At 63.4% G+C, this 22,649-nt stretch overlaps 2 protein-coding genes across 2 annotated transcripts in view; both read left to right on the forward strand.

Moving 5' to 3' along the window:
- Window positions 1-1,256: 1,256 nt before the first annotated feature.
- Window positions 1,257-15,317, forward strand: LOC137480767 (laminin subunit beta-2-like). Its single transcript, XM_068202036.1, is given in 36 exon segments — window positions 1,257-1,653; window positions 1,655-1,738; window positions 3,393-3,442; window positions 3,933-4,108; window positions 4,213-4,336; window positions 4,446-4,519; window positions 4,686-4,874; window positions 4,952-5,015; window positions 5,090-5,295; window positions 5,376-5,496; window positions 5,694-5,882; window positions 6,008-6,187; window positions 6,581-6,693; window positions 6,811-6,890; window positions 7,128-7,284; window positions 7,494-7,646; window positions 7,746-7,904; window positions 7,981-8,102; window positions 8,213-8,333; window positions 8,814-9,000; window positions 9,175-9,318; window positions 9,739-9,970; window positions 10,347-10,510; window positions 10,597-10,821; window positions 11,227-11,441; window positions 11,527-11,623; window positions 12,067-12,442; window positions 12,526-12,710; window positions 12,783-13,012; window positions 13,098-13,301; window positions 13,604-13,748; window positions 13,834-14,045; window positions 14,134-14,271; window positions 14,487-14,663; window positions 14,754-14,910; window positions 15,058-15,317. Coding segments are annotated over 36 exon segments (5,778 nt in total). The 5' UTR covers window positions 1,257-1,459; the 3' UTR covers window positions 15,192-15,317.
- Window positions 15,318-15,464: 147 nt separating this feature from the next.
- Window positions 15,465-22,649, forward strand: part of LAMB2 (laminin subunit beta 2) — a 31,630-nt gene continuing 24,445 nt past the window's right edge. The window contains exons 1-23 of the mRNA XM_068202037.1: window positions 15,465-15,666; window positions 15,841-16,004; window positions 16,096-16,231; window positions 16,423-16,496; window positions 16,598-16,786; window positions 16,862-16,925; window positions 17,802-18,004; window positions 18,092-18,212; window positions 18,516-18,704; window positions 18,775-18,954; window positions 19,031-19,143; window positions 19,231-19,310; window positions 19,388-19,523; window positions 19,698-19,853; window positions 19,965-20,092; window positions 20,175-20,292; window positions 20,408-20,600; window positions 20,675-20,818; window positions 20,925-21,156; window positions 21,232-21,395; window positions 21,475-21,696; window positions 22,241-22,455; window positions 22,548-22,644. Coding sequence (XP_068058138.1) covers window positions 15,609-15,666; window positions 15,841-16,004; window positions 16,096-16,231; window positions 16,423-16,496; window positions 16,598-16,786; window positions 16,862-16,925; window positions 17,802-18,004; window positions 18,092-18,212; window positions 18,516-18,704; window positions 18,775-18,954; window positions 19,031-19,143; window positions 19,231-19,310; window positions 19,388-19,523; window positions 19,698-19,853; window positions 19,965-20,092; window positions 20,175-20,292; window positions 20,408-20,600; window positions 20,675-20,818; window positions 20,925-21,156; window positions 21,232-21,395; window positions 21,475-21,696; window positions 22,241-22,455; window positions 22,548-22,644 — 3,376 coding nt within the window. The 5' untranslated portion in view covers window positions 15,465-15,608. The remainder of the gene's footprint in view (window positions 15,667-15,840; window positions 16,005-16,095; window positions 16,232-16,422; window positions 16,497-16,597; window positions 16,787-16,861; window positions 16,926-17,801; window positions 18,005-18,091; window positions 18,213-18,515; window positions 18,705-18,774; window positions 18,955-19,030; window positions 19,144-19,230; window positions 19,311-19,387; window positions 19,524-19,697; window positions 19,854-19,964; window positions 20,093-20,174; window positions 20,293-20,407; window positions 20,601-20,674; window positions 20,819-20,924; window positions 21,157-21,231; window positions 21,396-21,474; window positions 21,697-22,240; window positions 22,456-22,547; window positions 22,645-22,649) is intronic.

The following is a 22,649-nucleotide window of genomic DNA, read 5'->3' on the forward strand; positions in this document are numbered from 1 at the left end:
TCCAGTTTGTGCTGCAGGGCCGTCAGTGCACTGACCCAGCACTAATGCTGGTGGGACCGTGGCCCTGGGCAGACAGCAGCTCCGGTGCCGTGCTGGAGCTCATTCCTCGAGAAGGGAAGTGGTTAAGTAATTCTCTGCTCATTAAGGATGTTCGGAAAGTGTTGGCTGCCTGCTGCGTGCACGGAAGTCTGTCCAAGCAGGGCTGCCCAGGCGTGAGAGGTTACCCCTGGAGCTCAGGGCTCTGCCGAGGATGGGGGCGGCAGGGGGGGAGGCCCTCTGTGCCGCTGCAAGAGTGCCCCGATCCCTGCTGAAAGGTGCTGGGGGGGCGAGGCTGGGGGCACCCGAGGAAGCGGGGGATGCTCAGCAGCGATGAGACGCTGGTGGTGGAGGGCAGGGCTGCTGGCAGATCTCCGGCCAGTGGAGCTGCCCCTGGACAGGCCATCTCCCCGGGCAGACCCGGGTCACCCCCACGCGTTCAGCTCTGGGCCAGAGGAAGGGATTGCAGCTTGGCATGGGAAGTCAGAGCAGCTTTCAGGGAGGTGCCTGGATATGGGCTGGGATACCTCTCTCGTCCTTCATATCCCACTGAGAATCCCTCCCTCCCACTTTTACTTCACTTTTCAAGGCCAGAGATCCTGTTACAGTTGCCTTTATCGGGCCTCTTTGGATCTCCTCAGAGCAGATAAGGTTTGCTTGGCAAGATCCCTTGACCTAGACACGCTGGCCAGTGCTAATGGCTCTTTGTCAGCTCATCTCCTGCCAGCTCTCCCAGCTCAGAAGGTGGTAGTGGTACCTGACCACCAGCCTGCACTGCTGGACCCTCGCCGGGCACAGCCTGGCCCCTCTTCCCGGCTTCCAAGTGCCTTGCATGGCTATGGGGACCTGGTAGTGCACTGTGCACAGCATCTCTTGTCCCGCTGAGGTGCCTGGCTGTCTCAGGGTGTCCCTGGGGGCATGGGTTTTGGCATCCCTATGGCCGAGAGCTGCTTCTTTGTCTGCCCATGACCTTGTTTGGCGGCGGGTGGCCAGAGCATGGCCTTGGCGTGGAGAGCACATGGCTCCTCTTCCTTCCTTTGCCCTCGGCCTTGGCTAATAAAAGGCACTATCCCTGCGTGACAACAAGGTCTCTGTGGAACCCGGCCCTAGTGCACAGCCGTGCTCCCTGCAGGGCTCCGGGGCTGCCGGCTCAGCACCCAGCCCGGCCAGTCCAGAGGATCCCAGACAGCACCGACCAGCACAGGGTGAGTGGGGCATGGCGGTGCCCGCAGTGCCAGCGCTGGGTGTCAACAGGATCCATCTGGCATGACTACCGGGGTAGTGCAGGGCTTCTGGTACTGCTGCTAGAGATGTGTCCTGAAGAGGCACAGACGGGCCCGTGCAGTGCGGGGCGAGTCCCAGCCAGGCTGCCTGTCTCAGCAGCCCCACGTGCTGCACAACCGGGCACAGCAGCCCTGTGGGAATGCTGTGCCTTCTCCCGGCCAGCCTAGGTACGGGACACTGCTGTGTCACACGTGGGCCACCGCCAGCGTGTACCTTCCTCTGCCTCACCTTGGCTAAAGCTCGGCGCGGGCAGGTCCCTCCCCTCGCCTGGCACGGCTGCCGGAGGAGGAGACAGGCACCGGCCGCCCTCCTCCAGGAACAGCAGCTGAGCCCAGCCCGAGCCCAGCGGGCCTCCGACTCCGCAGCCCAACCGGGCCACCGGCCACCTGCCCAGCACCCCAGGCTCCCACGGGCACAGGTAGGAGCCGGTGCGCCGTAGGGGAGACCCTGGGCACGGCACAGCTCTGGGGCATGGCACAGCCCTTGGCACACGGCACAGCCCCATGGCACGGGCTGGGAGCTGGCAATTGGCATGAGGCAGCACACAAGGAAGGAGCTGTGGGGACCTTTGGCAGTGACAAGTTGGGTACCCCCACCCCTGCCATGCGTTTCCTGTGGCTGACGTGTGCCGGACTTTGCCCAGGGAGCTGTAGCAGTGGGGAGGGACAGGTACCTTGGGAGGGACGTTCCCATCCGGCAGCATCGTCGCCGTGCCCGGGTGAGTTCATGGTAGAGCCGATGCCCTGCACGGCTCCACCCTACAGCACAGCCGTGCAGGTGCCTTCGCTATGGGCCATCCCCTCCTGAGGCAACGACCCCTGTGACCCCTGTGTAGCTGCACCCGCCGGTTCCTGGAGCATCAGGCACCCGCCCCGCCATGCTGCCCCCCACGCCTCACTGCCAGTGGCGGCAGGCACGTTCCTGCCGCGCCGTGCCGGGAGCCCAGGGAACGCGGTGCCTGTGCCTCGCCAGCCCACGAGGCGCCCTTTTGTTCGCTGGCGGGGCCCACCGTGCGCCTGGGGGCCGGGGCGTGCCCGGGCTGCCGACGCCCGGCCGGCCTGGCCTCCGCAGGCGGGCGGGCGGCGGGGGCCTCCAGGCAGAAGGAATCGGCAGTGACATTCCCGTAGCCTGGAGACCGCCGTCCCTTTCAGCGGGCAGCCCATTTGAATAAGAATCGTACACGGGGAAGGGGGGCCACCAGCCGCCATCCCATCGCTGCCCTTGCCCCAGCTCATTTCTGCGCGCCCAGCCCAGGGGCCGCGGGTCCCACGCCGCCCTCGCCCCTGGCCTTGGTCCCGCCGGACGCCGCAGGACGCCAGGTACAGGGGGTTCGCGGGGCTCGGGGACCCTCGTGCCAGCACGTGGCTCTGCACCACCTTGTCTATCGCCCTGGCATGGCTTTGAGCGGGGCGGGTGCCAGAACGGAGTCGCGGCTTCCCCCGCTGCCCCGAGCCCCCTTGCCCTGGGCTGGCTCCGTGCGGGGGATAGGAGAGATGTGTTTGGGCAGAGCCGAGACCAGGCTTTGATCCAGCACTTGTGAGGCTGGGAGCGGGAAGTACCGGGAGAGAAGGAAACACAAAAGACAGCTCCAACCTAAATTTAACAGTGGGACCCTGGCCAGAGTCAGGGACGCCCTTGCCCAGCCGGCTCCAGCGTTCCTGGCTCCCCTCCCAAGCTGGCCCTGGCCCGGTGCTGGTACCCCCCAGGGACACACACTGGTGACTCTCAAAAGGATAGACCCATTCTGAGCCAGGCAGGATGGGGCATGGCACAGTTCGTGCCAGCTCTGGTGGGGCATAGCATGGCTGTGTGCCTGGATGTGTGTGTGACAGTCCCCCAGAGCTGCTCAGGTGGACACTGCATGTCATCCCGGAGGACTTTCAGACTCAACTGCCCCAAATGACCCTGACTGCTCGTGTTGTCCCCGGAAAGTACCATCATGCCAGTGTGGGGGGGGGGTGCATCCTGGACTGCACAGACGTGCTAGAGCCAGGAGAGGACAGGCACCAGCTGCCCTGCACCGCACGCCATACCCTGTGCCCTATCGCAGTGCTATCTCCATGTTCCACCAGGCAGATCCCGTGGTTGCCCATGGACCTCTTGGTGCTTGCTTTCCTCCTGGGTAAGCATTGGCCGTGGGGGCACCCTGCATACCCACAGTGCTGGAAGCTGTGGTGGTTCAGGGACCCCAGTCTGGGTGGAGGGTGCTGGGCAGCAGAGGTGGTGGCATTGGTGATGCTCCCTGCCTGGCAGCGCCCACAGCCTGACTGCCACAAAATCCAGCGGGGAATCCAGGCTGCACTAAGCCCTGTCGGGATTAGCAAGCGCCTGACCTGGCTCCTGACTCCCTGCGGCACTTCTCAGCACCCTGGGGCTGTCCGGGCCCCCAGGAGCACGGGCAGCCCAGCCCCCCACTCACCCTGCTCACTGGCCCTGGTCACGAGGCTGCGGCGCTGCTACCAGCACCTTTCCGGATCATGGAGCTTCATGCTGCATCAGTGGGTCGGGATGCAGGGATGGGATGGCTGGTGGTGGGGTGGGCGCATGGGGGAGCAGGGGGTGCCCAGGCACCCCAGCACAGCCCCCAGCCTGTGCCCTCATGCTCTCTGCAGTCGGGGGACTGGTGGCAGGAGGCTGGCAGGAGCCTGACCTGAGCCATGGCTGCGCCCGCGGCAGCTGCTACCCAGCCACTGGGAACCTGCTGGTGGGGCGAGCCACCCGCCTGAGTGCCACCTCCACCTGTGGGCTGGACGGGCCCCAGGAGTACTGCATTGTCAGCCACCTCCAGGTGAGCCCACCCAGCCCCAGAACAGCTGCGGCATAGACCCACAGAGCCAGGCACTGGTGCAGCTTCCAGTCACCCATCCCTGATGGTGGCACTCCCTGGCACAGGACTCGGAGAAATGTTTCACCTGTGACTCACGTGACCCGTCCCTGCCTGAGAGCCACCGCATCGAGAATGTCATTTACCTGAGCAGCCCCCATGACCAACGGACCTGGTGGCAGTCCGAGAATGGTGAGGTCAGGGTGGCAGTGGGGTTGACCCATATGCATGTGCTGTGGGGCTGCATGGCCATGGGGGTCATTCCCAGCCTCAGCCATCTCTGTCTCTCTCTGTCTCCCAGGTGTGGAGCATGTCAGCATCCGCCTGGACCTGGAGGGCGAGTTCCACTTCACCCACCTCATCATGAAGTTTAAAGTGGGTTCTGGCACACGGATGCCTGGGATGGGATGGGATGGGATGGGATGGGATGGGATGGGATGGGATGGGATGGGATGGGATGGGATGGGATGGAATGGTATGGGACGGGATGGATCTGGAGGGGCTGTGGGTCTGGCCCCCATCCCATCTGGATGTCCTGCAGACCTTCCGCCCCGCGGCCATGCTGGTGGAGCGCTCAGCCGACTTTGGGCGCACCTGGAAGGTTTACCGCTACTTTGCCTACAACTGCTCCAAGCTCTTCCCTGGAATCCCCAACCAGCCCCTGGGGCTTGTGGATGAGGTGCTGTGTGACCAGCGCTACTCTGAGATCGAGCCGTCCAGCCATGGGGAGGTGCGTGGGGATAGGGTGGTGCCGAGCAGGACCAGGGGTCTGGGTAGAGTGGGATCACCCATTCCTTCCTCTCACAGGTCATCTTCAAGGTGCTGGACCCCTCCATCCCTGTAGCAGATCCCTACAGCCCAGACATCCAGGGTATGTTGCCGGGTGTGTGGGGGATGCAGGGCTGGCTGGTGTCAGGGCAGGTGCTAACAGTGACACTCCCCCAGACCTGCTTCGTGTCACCAACCTGCGGGTGAACCTCACCAAGCTGCACACGCTGGGGGACAACCTGCTGGACTCACGGCGGGAGGTGCTGCACAAGTACTACTATGCTGTGGATGAACTGGTGCTGCGCGGGAGCTGCTTCTGCCATGGCCACGCTGCCCACTGTGCCCCAGCAGCGGGTGCCCCGACACCCTCTGTCCCCGGCATGGTGAGGCGCATGCACCCACCAGCACGGCATGCTGCCCCATGGGACCTGGCAGCCACACTGAGCTGGGTGCTCCCCCCCAGATCCACGGGCGCTGTGTCTGTGAGCACCACACGCAGGGGCTGAACTGCGAGCGCTGCGAGGATTTCTACCACGACCTGCCCTGGCAACCGGCCAAGGGCTCCAGCACCAACGCCTGTCGCCGTGAGTGCCAGGGCTGTCAGGATGTGCTGTGCCAAGGGTTTTGGGGTGCTGCAGGATGTACTCTGGGGAGATTTGCAGTTGTGGTGTTGCATATCAGAGTAAGGGAAATCCAGGCAGGGGAGGTTTGGCACTTGGGGTGCTGCCTGCCAGGTGTGGGCTGTGGTGCCACATGCCATGCCGTGGTGCTGTCCCTGCAGGCTGTGACTGCAACGAGCACTCACGGCGGTGCCACTTTGACATGGCCGTGTTCCTGGCCACGGGGAACACCAGTGGAGCTGTGTGTGATGGCTGCCAGCACAACACCATGGGCCGTCGCTGTCACCTCTGCAAGCCCTTCTACTACCGGCACCCTCGCTCCGACATCCGATCCCCCACTGCCTGTGCCCGTGAGTGTCCTGGGACCCCAGCCCCACAGCTTGTCCCAGCCCTATGGCTCCTGGTGCCAACTGCCCCAGTCTCACAGCTCCTAGTGCCAGCAGCCAGAACTCCTGATGATCCTGTCTCTTGGCAGCGTGTGATTGTGACCCAGCAGGCTCGCTGGATGGAGGTGCCTGCGATGGGCACACGGACGTGGCGCTGGGCATGATTGCGGGGCAGTGCCGCTGCAAGGAGAACGTGGCCGGTCCCCGCTGTGACCGCTGCCGGCACGGCGCCTATGGCCTCAGCCATGGCGACCCACAGGGCTGTCAGCGTGAGCTGGGAGCCAGGGATGGCATGGGAGAAGGGATGGGAATGGGGGGACGATGGAGGGATGGGGGGATGAAGGGATGAAATTGGAGGGATGGGGAATGAAGGGATGTTGATGGAGGAATGGGGACGGGATGGATGAAGATGGAGGGATGGAGGTAGAGGTATGGTGATGGAGGGAGGAGGATGGAAAGATCTGGGATAGAGGGATGGAGATGGAAGGATGTAGGATGGAGGGATGTGGCACAGTTGTATGAGAAGGGATGGAGGGATGGTGATGTAGGGATGGGGATGGAAGGGATGAAGATGGATGGATATGGCATGGGGAAGGAGGGCCATGAAGTATGTGGGCTGCAGTCCCACTGGCACCCCCTCACACGTGCATGTGTGGGGGCAGCATGCAGGTGTGACCCACGGGGTACGGTGGCAGGCAGCTCCCCGTGTGACCCCATCAGTGGGGACTGCTACTGCAAACGCTTTGTGGCTGGGCGCTCCTGCAGCCAATGTGTGGTGAGTGCCCCAGCCTGCCCCACACCATGCCTGTGGGACTGACTGTCCCCAACCCCATGGCAACCCCCAGGGCTGGGTTGGCCCCACAGCTGCCCTAAATGTCCCTCCTCACTGCAGCCCGAGTTCTGGGGTCTGAGCTATGACGTGGGAGGCTGCCGGCCCTGCGCCTGTGACTTCGGGGGAGCGTACAACAACCGGTAGGGCCCAGCACAGCACCTGGAGGGGCAGGGGTGGGGACGAGAATGGGCACAGAGCTGGGAGTCACACATCAGGGGAGGGAGGGATGGGGACAAGGCTGGGGAAATATAGGGGCTGGGTTGGAGTGGGATCTCTATCCCCAGAGATGGAGGGATGGGGACAGAGATGGAAGTAGGGATGGATGAAGACACAGACAGACAGAAGGACAGATAAAAGGACAGGATGGTCACCCCCAGGTGTTCCATGGACGATGGGGCATGTCCCTGCCGTCCCCACATCATGGGGCGGCAGTGTGACCAGGTACAACCCGGCTTCTTCTGTGCCCCCCTCGACTACTACACCTATGAGGCCGAGCAGGCCACTGGCCATGGCCACAGCCACCCTCAGCTCCCGGTGAGTCTCCTTGGGGGTCACTTTGCTTGTGCATGGCTGTAACCAAGAGGTCCATGGGCAACCACGGGATCCATGCATAGCTGTCGCTGTGCCCTATGCATAGCTGTCACCCTGTCCTGCATGTGGCTGTTACCACGCCCTGCGCATGGCTATCCTTGTGCATGTCTGTCCTTGTGCATGGCCACCGTCGCCTGACCCCATCCCTGCAGGGTGCCATTCGGGTAGAAGTGCCCCAGGACTGCCTGGAGTATGACACCAGGGAGCCGCCGGGGCGGAGGGGACGCTCACGGCATCAGCGCAGCCCCCTCCGTGCTCCCCAGCCCCCTGTCCCCTCGCGCCGCAGCCGCCAGCAGCCCCCCAAGGTGAGCCCTGGAGTGGTAGGAGAGGGTACAGTGAGGCACTGCAGGGCAGAAGTGGCTGGGTGTAGAGCCAGGGCCAAACTGTGCCGGTTCCCTGCCCAGCTGGAGGTGGAGGAAGTGGTGCGGGACAGTGCCGGACGCATGGTGACGTGGACAGGCTTGGGGTTCACCCGGGTGCGGGACGGGGCTGGCCTGACCTTCCACGTGGACAACGTGCCCTACCCCATGGACTATGAGCTGCTGCTGCGCTATGAGCCCGAGGTAAGCATGGCCACAGCCATGGCCACGGCGTGTATGGCACAGCACAGCCCTGACACTGCCTTGCCTGTCACCACAGTCGGCCGAGGACTGGGAGGCCGTGGTCAGTGTCAGCTCCCGGGTGCTGCCCACCAGCTCTCGCTGTGGGAACCTGCTGCCCTCCGAGCAGATGTACCGTGAGAGTCTGCCCCACAGCCAGAGGTGCAATGGGATGGGCTGGGGTTGCGAACAAGGGAAGTGGTTGGGTCCTGCTGCTATCCTTTTGCTGTCTCCATGGCCCTGCTGTGCCCATGCAACACCCAACTCTACAGGTACGTGCTGCTGTCCCGGCCCTTCTGCTTTGAGCCCAGCACCCCTTATGAGGTGACCATGCGGCTTCAGCGGGCCGGTGTCACCCAGCGCCACCCTGGTGCCTTCATCCTCATTGACTCGGTGAGGGGGGTCCCACTGCACCTTGTGCCTGAGGCTTGGCAGGGGTGGGCTCATGGGCAGGGACAGGGAACCAGATGCTGGAGTGGGAAGAGACCCCCATCTGGGGATGTACTCAGGGTCAGGATGGGGATGAGATAGGATGGGATGGAGATGGGGTGAGATGAGGTTGGGGATGGGAATGGGAAAATGGATGTTGAAGGGGAAAGGGATATCAGTGAGGCTGGGGATTTTGATAGAGTTGGGGTTGGCTTAAGGATGTCAGCGTGGAAGGGGATAAGGAAATTTCTGGGAATGGCAATTTATGTGGGAATATCAATGGAGTTGGGGATGTCACTGGAGCTGGGGCTGTTGATGGAGCTGGGGTAGTTGACCCCAGCAGCACTGTGACTGTCCTGGAGCACATGGATCCAGCCTAGTGGTAGGTCCCACAGTGGAGGCTGGCTATGCCCCCCAGCCCCATCTCCTCTTCCCTTCCCCCAGTTGGTGCTCCTGCCACGAGTGTCAGAATTGCCAGGGTTCCACGGGGCAGAGGCAGCAGCACGCCAGGAGGAGCTGGAGCGGTACCAGTGCCTGGAGGTGTTTCGCATGCCCCCCCCTCATCCCCTGGCCCAGGCCTGTGCCCGCCTGGTCTGCAGCGTCTCAGCCCTGATGCACGGCGGGGCACTGCGTGAGTGGGGAGCCTGCAGGGATGGGACCACGAGTGGGCAGGGGTGGAGCCCTGCCTGGGGCAGTGGATCAGGATATGCCCATGCCCATAGCATGGTGGGCAGGAGAGCAGTGGCAGGGTGTGGGCAGGTGCAGACAAGGCAGCCCTGGCCCCATCCTGGTTCTGCTCCCGCAGCCTGCCAGTGCGACCCACAGGGCTCCCGCAGCAGCGAGTGCCAGGTACAAGGCGGGCAGTGTGAGTGCAAGCCCCATGTCATTGGCCGACGCTGTGACCACTGTGCCCCAGGCAGCTACGGCTTTGGGTCCCTGGGATGCACCCGTGAGTAGTGGGATTTTCGTCTGCCAAGAATTGCTGTCTTTCCTGTCTGTCTGTCCAGCCATCAGCACCCTCTTCACTGCCCTGTCCACTTGTCTGTCCATCTGTCTGTGCATGTGTCCATCTCAGCCCTGCTGTCTTGCAGTCCATGAGTTCAGTCACAGTTATCCATCCATCCATCCATCCATCCATCCATCCATCCATGCATTCATCCACATGAGCCCCCTGTGAGCATTGTGCTGCTCTGCACTCTCTCATCTGTCTGTCCATCCAAGTTCTTGTGAGCCTATGTGTCCACATGAGCCCTTCTGTACCACAGCCCATGGAGTGAGCATGTTCTGGGTGCTGGTCCCCTGCCTGTCTGTCTGTCCATCCCTGCGTCCCTGCACCTATGTGCCTGACCTGAGCTGTGCTGCCCTGCAGCCTGCACCTGCTCCCCTGAGGGCTCGGTGTCCCAGCTGTGCGACAAAGTGAGTGGGCAGTGCCGGTGCCAGCCTGGCACCGTGGGCCGGCAGTGTGACCAGTGCCAGCCCGGCCACTGGGGCTTCCCTGCCTGCCGGCCCTGCCAGTGCAATGGGCATGCTGAGGAGTGCGACGCCCGGACGGGCACCTGCCTGCGCTGCCGTGACCACACGAGCGGACGGCATTGTGAGAGGTGAGCCAGGTCCAAGAGGAGGGGATGGTGTGGCATGGTGTGGTGTAGTGTGGCGTGGTGTGGTGTGGTGTGGCATAGAATGGGGCCGATACAATGGAGTAGGACAGGGTGAGATATGATGGTATTGGATATGTTAGAATGGTGGGATGGGTTGAGGTGGGCTGCATAGATATGATGGGATAGATAAAATGGGATGGGATGGCATGGTGGGGGATGGGATAGATGTAGTGGGATGGGATTGGATGGGATGGGATGGATACAATTGGTTAGGATCAGGTGAGATATGATGGTATGGGATTCGATGGAATGGGATGGGATGGTGGGATGATATATGATGGATGGGAGGGACCCATTGGGTGCCCCCTCGTCCTTTCAGGTGCCAGGATGGTTACTATGGAAACCCTGTGCTGGGCTCGGGACAGCAGTGCCGGCCCTGCCCCTGCCCCGGCTACCCTGGCACACGGCATTACCACGGGAGCACCTGCCATGCGGACGATGAGACACACCACATCATCTGCCTCTGCGCCCCTGGATACGCGGGTGAGGGCCAGAGCGGGCACAGGGCAGCAGGGACCCCTTGCATTGGGGCTGCAGGACCCCAGCACCTATAGCCCCACTCTCTGCAGGGCCCCGCTGTGACCGCTGCTCCCCTGGTTACTTTGGGGCTCCGGAGATGGAAGGAGGGGAGTGTCGGCCCTGCCAGTGCAACAACAACATCGACACCAGCGACCCAGAGGGCTGTGACCCCCACACAGGACAGTGCCTGCGCTGCCTGTACCACACCGCTGGGCCACGCTGTGCCCAGTGTCAGCCGGGCTACTACGGCAATGCCCTGCAGCGCAGCTGCCGGCGTGAGCGGGGCAGGGGGGTCTGCGGGGATGGGGCTGCACGGGGTTTGGGATGGGGGAGTTGAAGTGATGCAGGGGCTCAAGGCAGGGATGAGGTGTGGGGCTGTGGTTGGGTGTGGGATGATTGAGGTTGGATCAGGGAGAATTTTGGGGTGTTGTGGGGCTAGGGTTCAGGGCCGGGAGAGATTTGGGGCTGTTAGAGGGACTTGGGGCTGTGCCTGAGCAGGGGACAGGGATCAGGGTTGGTGGGGGTGTTGGGATCAGAAGTGTTGGGGCTGTGCAAGGGTTTGAGGCTAGTCAGACTGGGGGGCACTGGGGTCAGGCAAATTCGGGGTGCTGGGTCCAGCAGCACACGGCCTGGGGAACGGGTATGGACTGAGCCCCACGTGGCCACCCACCCTTCTGCAGGCTGTGGCTGTGACCCACGGGGTACACTGGCCTCCCACTGCACCAATGGCACCTGTGATTGTGACCGTGGCACAGGAGCCTGTGCCTGCCGCCCCAACGTCGTGGGCAAGAGCTGTGATCGCTGCGCACCCCACTTCTGGAGCCTGGGGGGGGCAAGGGGCTGTGAGCCCTGTGGCTGCCACCCCACACACGCCCTGCACCCTGCCTGTGACACAGTGAGTCCCCTGGCACCCTGGTACAGCTCCACTGCCCCCCTGGGGCCCAGTGAGCTGCACAGTGAGCGTGGCACCGTTGCTGCAGGTGACAGGGCAGTGCCAGTGCCGGCCTGGCTTCGGGGGTCGTGTCTGTTCCCAGTGCCAGGAGCACCACTGGGGAGACCCTGAGCAGGAGTGCAGAGGTGGGAGTACATCCCAGTGACTGGGGGAGCAGGGGTTCTGGGGATGGGGGATATGGGGGGGACTCTGGGTGCATGGTGAGACTCTAGGGAAATGGGGGCCCTGGGGACATGGTGGGAAACTCTGAACAGTGGGACACTGGGGACACAAGGGACTCGGGAGACCTTGGGAATGTGGTGGAACACTGTGGGTGTGGTGGACCTTGGGGAAACAGTGGCATGCTGGGGACATGGTGGAACACTGAGGACATGGTATGTCTCTGGGGACATGCAGTTCTCAGGGGACCCAGAGTACTTGGTGGAACTGTGGGGACAACAGAAGATGCTGGTGATAGATTGGATTCTGGAGACACAGGGGAATATGGTGGGATGCTGGGACATGGTAGCAGTCGGGGGGCATGGGGCTCCATGGGAAGGCTGGGACACACCGCCAACTGTCTCTGCAGCCTGTGAGTGTGAGCCGCTGGGTGCTGAGAGCCCACAGTGCGAGCAGGACAACGGGCAGTGCCAGTGCCGGCTGGGATTCGGGGGGCTGCGCTGTGACCGCTGCCAGCGGGGCTACCAGGAGCCCTTCCCCCACTGCTTGCCCTGCCACCCTTGCTTTGGGCGCTGGGACCTGGCCGTGGGCAGCCTGCGGGAAGGGCTGCAGCGCCTTGGGGCACAGGTGCAGGCACTGAGGGAGGGGGGATCTGCACTCCCACTCAGCCCCCGTCGCCTGCGGGAGCTGGAGGAGGCTCTGGGGCACGTGGAACAGCTGCTGGGAGGAGACAGCCCTGGTAGTCCCCTCCTCGATGGACTGCCCAGGCAGCTGGATGGCACCAGGCAAGTGTGCATGTAGGGCTGGGGTGGAGGGACCCCCCTCTTGACTCCCCCCAAAAGTTTGAAGCCATTCTCCCTACCCAAAGGATGGAGCTGGACAACTTCTGGAAGCATCTCCAAGAGTTGGAGCAACATCTAGACCAGCTGGCGCAAGCGGATATGCAGCACCATGACCAGCTGGCTGAGCTGAGCCGTGAGCTGGGAGGTCTCAACCGAACCACCTCCCACCTTCAAATCCTCCTCAGCACTGTGGCAGCAGCTGGATTCAGCGGTAAGAGCAACCAGCAAGGTTTTGGGTTTGGTGGCAGCCATCCTGGCCAAACCCTAACACCTGCACCCGCAGAGTCTTACCACAGCATCCTGGCATCGATGGAGGCCTCACGGCAGGCGGAGGTGGTGGCCAATGGCACAGCTGGCGAGTTAAGTAGGGCGCAGATGACGCAGCGGGCAACTGAGCAGGCACTGCAGCAGCGGGGCGATACTTTCCGCCGTGGCACAGCTGCAGCCCGGAAATCCTTGCGGGAGACACAAAAACGGGTGATGGGACTCAACATTGCCAGGATCAATGAGAAGGTGAGAGCAGGAGTGGCAGAAGTGGTGCGGGCATCACCCGCCATGTAGCGTTGAGCTGCCACTTCCACCATTGGCATCATCACAGATTTGTGGGGCACCCGGCGACCGGAGCTGCAAGCATGCGTCTTGTGGAGGAGCCTTGTGCCAAGACAGTGCGGGGACAAGGCATTGTGGTGGCATTGGGTGCGCAGGGGCACTGCCTATCTCGGCTCGAGCCCTGAGCGGTGCCCATAATGCCTCACAGCAGCTGGAGGTGGCATTAGGGCAGCTGGGTGTTGTGGCACAGAAGGTAGGGGTGGTTGCTCCATGATACTTTCTGGGGTCCTCTTGTGTCCCCTTTGCATGTTCTGTTTGTGCCCTTTCCATGCCACTTTGCATGACCCCCTTCTATGTCCTGTTTTTGCCCTTTCCCTGCCCCCTGTTAGCTCTGTATGTGTCTCTTACACCCATTCAGAGATGCTCCTGTCCTCTTGCACGCCCCTTGCTTGCTCCTTTGCAGGCTCACATCTTGTCCCCTTGTACCCCCTGCTCACCCCGAATGCCCCCTCCCGGGGCTGCCCTATGCCCCCTGCTCAGCCAGGTGCCCTTCAGATGCAGGAGGTGCAGGAGCTGGCACGGGGGGCACGCAGCAGGGCAGAGGAGGCGCTGGGGCGCTCTCAGGCTGCCCGCAGCCGTGCAGAGAAGGCGACGGCCCAGCTCCGGGACTTCATCCGCCGAATCAAGGCCTTCCTGGCAGGTAGTGACGGCCCTGGGTGGGCACATGGGCATGACAGGACTCAGAGAGCCCACCCTGACCCCACCCTGTTCTCCTGTCCCCGCAGAGGAGGGAGCTGACCCAGGCAGCATCGAGCTGGTGGCCCGGCAGGTGCTGAACATCTCCCTGCCCAGCAGCCCTGGACAGATCCAGGAGCTGCTGTGGGAGATGCGGGAGAGCATCAGCCAGCTAGAGGGGGTGGACGCAGTTCTCAACAGCACCGCGGAGGGGCTGGCTGTGGCACGGGATCTGCTGGCACAGGGACAGGAGGCCAGGCAAGTGGTGGGGGCATGGTGGGGCAGGCAGGGGATAGGGTCAGTCCTTGTGCAGTGGCAGGGGCTGGAGCTGCCTGTGCTGCTGCAGGGAGCGAGCAGAAGGCATAAGAGATGAGCTGGTGGGGACACAGCAGGCACTGGAGGTGGCGCGGACACAGGCGATGACAGCAGGGAGCACCCTGCAGAGTGCCAGGGATGCCATCCAGGTGGCTGAGAACAGAGCCAGGGAGGTGAGGAGCATGGGCTCGGGGAGTGGAGCTGGTACCATTGGAAGTAATGGGACCAGTGCTGTGAAGAGCAAGACTGATGCCTTGGGCACATTATGGGTAGGGAGGCTGGCGCTGTGGAAATGTGGCTGACATTGGGCAGGTGCCAGGGCAGTGGAGCTGGCACCATGGGCATGGTGGTTGCTGTGCCTGCTGCAGCCGGTGTCCATACCTGCCAGGTGGAGCGCAGGCTGCAGGTGCTGGACAGGAAGGAGTCGCAGGTGCAGAGGCGGCTGCGGGAACTGGCACAGCGCATCACCACCCTGCAGGAGCATGGCCGGGATGCTCGCCACATGGCCCAGCAAGCCAAGGATGGGGCACAGCGTGCCACCACCACCTCGGGGACGCTTAGCCAGGTGAACTCTGTCCCTGCCTGGTTATGCATGGCACCAAGCAGGTACTGGGTGCTGCAGGTGCTCAGTCTCACCATGCCCTTGTGCCACCAGGACCTGGCACAGGTAACACAGCGTTATGTGGTGCTGAAGAATCGGGTGGGCATGCTGGACAGGGTGTCTGGTGGGGCCCTGCAGCGTGTGTCGCAGCTGATGGCAGAGGCCCAAGACCTCCTGGATAAGGCCAGCAATAGCAAGAGGAAGCTGGAAGGTGAGAGGAAGGACATGGTGGGGTATATTTCCTGCCACCTCCCCATACATCTCCCTGTGTCCCCCTGGGCCCATCCCACCGGCTGTCCCGATGGTGATACGGGACATGGTGAGAGGCTGCACTGTGACCATGTTGCCCGTCCCGCAGACCTGGAGCAGCGCTTTGGGGCCAATGAACGGACAATGGCGGCAAAGGTGACACGACTGCAGGCTTTGGAGCAGCAGGTCACCGGCCTGTTGCAGGAGATCCGGGAGAGGGCCAACGCTTATGCCACCTGCTAGGGACCACTGGCGGGACCGGGGGCCGGTCCTGCCCCGCCGCCCCGCAGGTCCTCGAGCCCGGGAGTCCCGTCCGCTCTGCAGGTGCCTTTAGTGCGGGCGCGCCTGCAAATAAAGCCCTAAACTGTGTCCGCCTGTGTCCGGTGCCTTCTGCCTCGCCTGCTCCTGCCTCCTCCCGCCTCTCTCGGCCGGCCCGCTCCCCCGCTCCAGCCGGGATCCGCCCCGCGCTTTCCGCGCAGCCCCGAGCGCTGCGCCTGCCGCCAGTTCGGAGGGGCCGGGAGGGACCGGGAAGGGGACGGGGAAGGTACTGGGAACGGGAACGAGAAGGGGAACCGGTAAGTCAGGACGGGACGGGACGGGACCGGCAGGCACCTGCCGAGCGCCCCCTTTGCGCCCCTTTCCGTCCCGTCGCGCCCCGCGATGCGGAGCCCGGCGAAGCGGAGCCCCGCCGTCCTCCTGCTGCTGCCGCTGCTGGCCGGTGAGTCCGCGCCCCGCGCCGCAGCGGCGCCGGTGGGCGCCGGGGTCCGGCCCGGCCCCGCCGTCCTGTTTCCGGGCGGTCGCGGAAGGGGCCCCGGGCGCGGCGGGGGGAAACGCGGCCCCGGCCCCGGCCCCCCCTGCCCCGCAGCGCCCTCAGCCGCCCGCCGCTCCGCAGGGCTGGGGGCGGCCCTGGCCCCCGACTCCCCCCAGGGCTGTGCCCGCGGTAGCTGCTACCCGGCCACCGGGGACTTGCTGGTGGGGCGAGCAGCCCGCCTAAGTGCCACCTCCACCTGCGGGCTGCGCCGGCCACAGCCCTACTGCATCGTCAGCCACCTCCAGGTGAGTGGGACGGGGCCTGGGGGGGCCGGACGAGGATGAGCGGCACGGGACAGGGTTGGGGACATACGTCATTGAGCCTGCCAACTCGCAGGAGGAGAAAAAGTGCTTCATCTGCGACTCTCGGCGGCCCTACGATGCCCGCACCAACACCAACAGCCACCCCATCGAGAATGTGGTCACCAGCTTTGCCCCTCGCCCCAAGAAAGCCTGGTGGCAGTCAGAGAACGGTGAGTAGTGGGTGGGGATGGTGGAGCATCCTGTCCTGTCCCGGGGGGCTCTCCTTCCCTTCCTCCCACACTGAGGAAGTGTGACTCAGCCTGTGGCCATGGCCGCGCCCCTGGACCACTGCCGGGTGGGGGGGACGAGCCCCCGGGACCTGTGAGTGGGTGCTTCCACTTGTCACACTTGTCACCCCTAGGTGTGGAGCACGTCAGCATCCAGCTGGACCTGGAGGCCGAGTTCCACTTCACCCATCTCATCATGACCTTCAAGGTGGGTCGCAGTGTGTGGGTATCCAGGCTGGGACAGGACAGGATGGAACACGCCCTCAGGGACTGTGGGGCTAGCTCCTGTCCCACCTGGGTGTCTCGCAGACCTTCCGCCCCGCGGCCATGCTGGTGGAGCGCTCAGCTGACTTTGGGCACACCTGGAAAGTGTATCGCTACTTCGCCTACGACTGCGCTGCTTCTTTTCCCCACGTCCCCCATGGGCCCCCACGCCGCATTGATGATGTCGTCTGCGAGTCCCGCTACTCTGACATCGAGCCCTCCACTGAGGGGGAGGTGAGGCCCTAGTAGTGTCCCAGGAGAGTCAGGGGATCCCCTGCACTGCTCTCATCACCTTGCTGTCCCTTCCAGGTCATCTATCGGGTGCTGGACCCTGCCATCCCCATCCGGGACCCCTACAGCCCTTCCATCCAAAGTGAGTTGCCAGCCATCTGGGCTCCTGCTTGGCTGCTCTATTTTGGGCGTAGCTATTTTGGCTGCACTCTCCCTGCTCTGGGCCCTACACAGGGATCAGGACCTGATCCCAAGCCTGCGGGGTCTTGGACCCCTCTGCACCCTGCCCTGTGAGAGCAGCTGAAGGTCAGGCTGCATTGGGTTAAATGGAGGAGGATGGCTGTGCCACGGCTGAGTCCAACACCAGCTGTGGTTCGAGATGGGGAGTCAGGCTGGGCACGGGACACAGTGGGTTAATCACCCACCCAAGGCTAAATTTAGACTGGGAGCAGGAGGGGAGGAATCTGCAGGGCAGGGCTGCTGGGAAACTGCAGTTCTGGGGAAGCCATCCTGTCTTCCCAAGGCCCCCAGGCTGCGTCCACCAGGCACAGCCATCTCCTGGGAATGGCCCCCAATGGTGTGTGCCCTGAGACAGGTTAAGGTGCTGTGCCAAAGGTGTTATTCTGCACCGGTGGGGTCCCAGCCTGCCTCTGCTGTGGGAATGCAGAGCCCAGCCCATGCACAGCCAGACTGTGCACAGCTACGTGTGTGGGAGCTGAACCCCCACAGCTACGTACAGCCCAGCCTGGCCACATGCAGCCACGCGCTGGTGAGCCAAACCATGCACAGCCCCGGGCCAATACTGTGTGATATAGAAAAGCACAACAGACCAGCCTGATATTGTGCCTGGATGCCCATTCCAGCCGTGCCCAGCAAAGCTGAGCCATGCCCAGCTCCTGTGAACCACCCACAGCCTCCTGTGCCAGGCACGGCCCAGCCCAACCGTGCCTGGCAGAGGTGAGCTGTGCATAGATGTGCCCAGCCACCCTGTGCCAACAGGGGTCTCTCCCTGCCCTAGACCTGTTGCGTGTCACCAACCTGCGGGTGAACCTCACCAAGCTGCACACGCTGGGGGACAACCTGCTGGACTCACGGCGGGAGATCCGGGAGAAGTACTACTACGCGCTCTACGAGCTGGTGATGCGAGGGAACTGCTTCTGCTACGGGCACGCTTCTGAGTGCGCTCCGCTCAGCGGGGCCCCTGCCACCACCGATGGCATGGTAGGGCAAGCCAGGCCTGTGTGCCCTGCTGGAGCTGGGTAGCTGTGCCGCCTAGTCCCGCAGCCCCTCACCGTGGCATCCTGGTAGGTGCACGGGCGCTGTGTCTGCAAACACCACACGCAGGGGCTGAACTGCGAGCGCTGCGAGGACTTCTACCAAGACCTGCCCTGGCGCCCAGCTGAGGGCTCCAGCACCAACGCCTGTCGCCGTGAGTGCCCCTGCTGGCACCAGCTCCTGGCACAGTGATCCCAGTGCCAGAGCTGCCAGGCTATGCAGGCTGGCAGGGGTTTTCGGGTGCTGTACAGTGGGATGTGGTTTGGTGGTGGCTGGCATCATGCAGACTAGCTGAGGGTGTCTGGGGTGCCAGGGCTGTACTTTGGGGAGGTTTGGGATTGTGGTGCTGCATGTCATAGCAAGGAGAGCCTGGGCAGGGGAGGTTTGGCACTTGGGGTGCTGCCTGCCAGGTGTGGGCTGTGGTGCCACATGCCATGCCGTGGTGCTGTCCCTGCAGGCTGTGACTGCAACGAGCACTCACGGCGGTGCCACTTTGACATGGCCGTGTTCCTGGCCACGGGGAACACCAGTGGAGCTGTGTGTGATGGCTGCCAGCACAACACCATGGGCCGTCGCTGTCACCTCTGCAAGCCCTTCTACTACAAGGACCCCACCAAGGACCTGCGGGACCCAGCGGTGTGCCGAGGTCAGTGTGGGACAGGCTGTGCAGGGTTGTGCCTTGGTGGTCACAGTGCTCACCCTGCCTGTCTCCCCAGCCTGCGACTGTGACCCTGAGGGTTCTCTGGATGGTGGGCTGTGTGACAGTGCTGATGACCCAGCCAGGGGCCTGATTGCGGGGCAGTGCCGCTGCAAGGAGCATGTGGCTGGTCCCCGCTGCGACCGCTGCAAACCCGGCTTCTTCGGCCTCAGCACCGACAACCCGCAAGGCTGCCGGAGTAGGTACCAGGGTGGCACCTATTGGGGTCAGGCATGTGGTTTGGCATTGCTGGAAACTGCTGGCTCTCCATGCAGGGTGCCAGTGTGACCCCCGTGGCACGGTGGCTGATGGCAGCCGGTGTGACCCTGTCAGTGGGGAGTGCTTCTGCAAGCGGCTGGTGACCGGGCGCAGCTGCAGCCAGTGCCTGGTGAGTGGGGCTGTGCCACGGTCCATGCACAGTGCTCAGGTCTTTAGTACACAGACAGCTGCTCTTTAACACTGTGACCCTCTGCAGCCCGAGCACTGGGGACTGAGCCATGACCTCCCAGGCTGCCGGCCCTGTGACTGCGATGTGGGAGGTGCTCGCAACAACCTGTGAGTCGTTGTGGGGGTGCAGAGGGCAAGGGGCACCCCTCCTGGCATCAGGGCTGATGGTGCTGCTGGGCTACCAGGTGTGCCATGGGGACAGGGCAGTGCCAGTGCCGCAGCCATGTGATAGGACGACAGTGCGAACAGGTGGAGGCCGGTTTCTACCGCATCAACCTGGATCATTACACCTATGAGGCAGAAGATGCACGGCTGCATCAGGTAAGGAATGAAGGTGTCCCTGGGGAGGACATCAGGCAGAGCAGTGCAGTGGGTGCCCCTTTGCGGGGTGCCCAGACCAGCAGGTAGTGGTCTTCCTCCCTACTCAGGGCAGAGCAGTGCCTGCTGGCCAAGGTGATTTTTAGGGTCCCATCTCACAACACCTGCTTGCACCAGGGCTCAGTGGTGGAGCGTGAGCCCCCCCAAGACCGTCCAGCTTCCTGGACAGGGACAGGCTTTGCCCGCATGTTGGAAGGCGGCTGGGTGGAGTTCCATGTGAGTGATGTGCCTTTCTCCACCGAGTATGATGTGGTCATCCGCTATGAGCCCCAGGTGAGCACCAGATGGTGAAGCCAGCAGTGTGATATATTGCCAGATTGGGAGGTAGTGGTGGGGAATTCCAGATGGTGAGGCTTTTTAACACTGCCCCTTCTCGGCTGCTAGCACCCAGAGACCTGGCAGGAGGTGGTGCTGAAGGTGCTGCGCCCCAGCCCTGTCTCCGCCAGCAGCCCTTGTGGAAACACCATCCCTGCCGATGACCAGCTCTCCACCAGCCTCCCCTCCGGTGCCAGGTAAACACCTCAGAAGGGTTGGGCTGTGCTGGGGCTCACTGGAGGAACATGGCTGCCCTTGCTCTGTTTTTCCCTCATCTAGGTATGTGGTGCTGTCCCAGCCCATCTGTCTGGAGCAGGGTATCTCCTACACCCTCCGCCTGGAACTGGGCTGTGCTGCTGCTCATCAGGATCCCACTGCCAGTGTGCTCATCGATTCGGTGAGGGGCAGACAGGCAGTGGGATGGGGGACAGCAGCCCTTCAGGGGCATGGGATGCAGCTGTAGGGAACACAGGGAGAGAAGGACATGACGTCCCACTGACTTTGCCCCGCAGCTGGTGCTCCTGCCCCGTTACTCCTCACTGGAGATGTTCATTGCGGGTGACCCCAACTCTATGGAGCGCCGGGAAACCTTTGAGCGGTACCACTGTGCCCAGCCTTTCCACGCTGCGGGGCCCTCGCCTGTGGCTGAGCCTTGCTCCAGCCTCCTGCACAGCCTCTCGGCCATCCTGCATGACGGGGCGCTGTGTGAGTACAGCCGCACACCCTGTCCTGCACCCTGTCCCACAGCAGCTGACGCTGACCCTGCTCTCTGCCTACAGCCTGCCTCTGCGATCCCCAGGGCTCGCTCAGTGCCGAGTGCCAGCCCCAGGGGGGGCAGTGCCAGTGCAAACCCAATGTCACGGGCCGGCGCTGTCACCGTTGTTCTCCAGGAACCTTTGGCTTTGGGCCTGGCGGGTGCCGACGTGAGTGCCAGTGGGAGAGGAGCCTGGGCATCCCAGGGCTGGGGGCTTGGGGAAAGGATGCTCTCTACAGCTGGGGGGCAGACACTATGGGTGCTGTGCTTTCCAGCATGCCAGTGCAGCCGTGAGGGTTCAGTGAGCACCATCTGCGATAGCACCACCGGGCAGTGCCCCTGCCGTGAAGGCACCCATGGCCCACGTTGTGACCGCTGCCAGCCCGGCCACTGGGGCTTCCCTGTCTGCCGGCCCTGCCAGTGCAATGGGCACGCTGAGAACTGTGACCCTCGGACAGGCAGCTGCCTGCGCTGCCGTGACCACACAGATGGTGAAAGGTGCCAGAGGTAGGTGGGGTACATGGCCAGACTGGAGCAGGGGGCTGCCAGCAGCCCCGGCTCCTGCTGACCTCCTGCCTGCAGGTGTGCGGCCGGACACTTTGGGAACCCAGCGCTTGGCTCCGGGCAGCACTGCCGGCCCTGCCCCTGTCCTGAGGGGCCCAGCACCCCCCGCCACTTCGCTGCCTCCTGCTACCAAGACAGCCGCTCCCAGCAGGTCGTCTGCCACTGCAGCCCTGGGTACACAGGTGGGTACCTGCCATGGCACTCTCAGTGCCTTCTGGGGTGCCCAGTCCCCAGGCACTGCCCAGCGCTCTGTGTCAGCAGGTTCCCGCTGTGATGAGTGTGCCCCTGGGTACTATGGGGACCCTCTGCAGGGCGGGCGCTGCCTGCCCTGCCAGTGCCACGATAACATCGATGTGACGGACCCAGAGGCGTGCGACCGGCGCACAGGGCAGTGCCTGCGCTGCCTCTACAACACTGCAGGGCCCCACTGCGCCGAGTGTCAGCCCGGCTTCTATGGAGATGCCACAAGACACAGCTGCAGACGTGAGTACCCACTGCCATGCCAAGACAGACTTGCCTCCAGGGCCCGACACATCTCTGGGGACAATGTGCACCAATGGCTGTCCCTGCTTGTGCACAGGGCTGTGGAGTCCCTGCAGCCTTGCCCTGTAACAGGGTTGTCTCCTCTGCCCAGGCCCAGCATTGTGGCCCAGTCCCTGTCCCCATGTCCAACTTCTTCCATCCCATCTATGTCCTATTCTCATGCCTATTCTTGTCCCCATTGCCATCCCATCCCCTGCTATCCATCGTCCCCATCCTGTCCTTATTCCTGTTCTATCCTGACCCTGGTCCCATCTCCATCCCATCCCTACCAGTGGTCCTCATGCTGCGCACATTCCACCTCCATCCAGTCCCCACCCCATCCTTGCCCAATCTCTGTCTCCATCCTGCTTCCATGCTCATCCATCATCATCCAACTCCTGCTCTGTCCCCATCAGAACTTCCATCCCATCTCCATCCCAATCTTATTCCCACCCTTGTCTTCATTCCTTCATCTCTATCTCTGCTCAGTGCCTCTTGGTTCCAGGTTGCTCCTGCAACCCTCTGGGCACTGATGCCAGCACCTGTGGGCCCGAGCAGTGCCACTGTGACAGGCACAGTGGGCAGTGCCACTGCCTGCCCCATGTGGAGGGCCAGAGCTGTGACCGCTGCATCCCCAACTTCTGGAACCTGGCCAGCGGGCAAGGCTGCCAGCCTTGTGCCTGCCACCCCCAGCACTCCCTGACACCCACCTGCAACCAGGTGAGACACGACAGGGACAGAAGCTGGGGGGATGGGATGGGGCTGGGGGTGTGCTGCAGCAGTGCCAGCCTCGGCCATGCCATGTCTGTCAGTTCACAGGGCAGTGCTCCTGCCGGCCAGGCTTTGGTGGCCGGACTTGCACTGACTGCCAGGAGCACCACTGGGGTGACCCGCGGCAGCAGTGCCGAGGTAAG

Source organism: Anomalospiza imberbis, chromosome 11, assembly GCF_031753505.1.
Source record: "Anomalospiza imberbis isolate Cuckoo-Finch-1a 21T00152 chromosome 11, ASM3175350v1, whole genome shotgun sequence".
NCBI classification, from domain to species: domain Eukaryota; kingdom Metazoa; phylum Chordata; class Aves; order Passeriformes; family Viduidae; genus Anomalospiza; species Anomalospiza imberbis.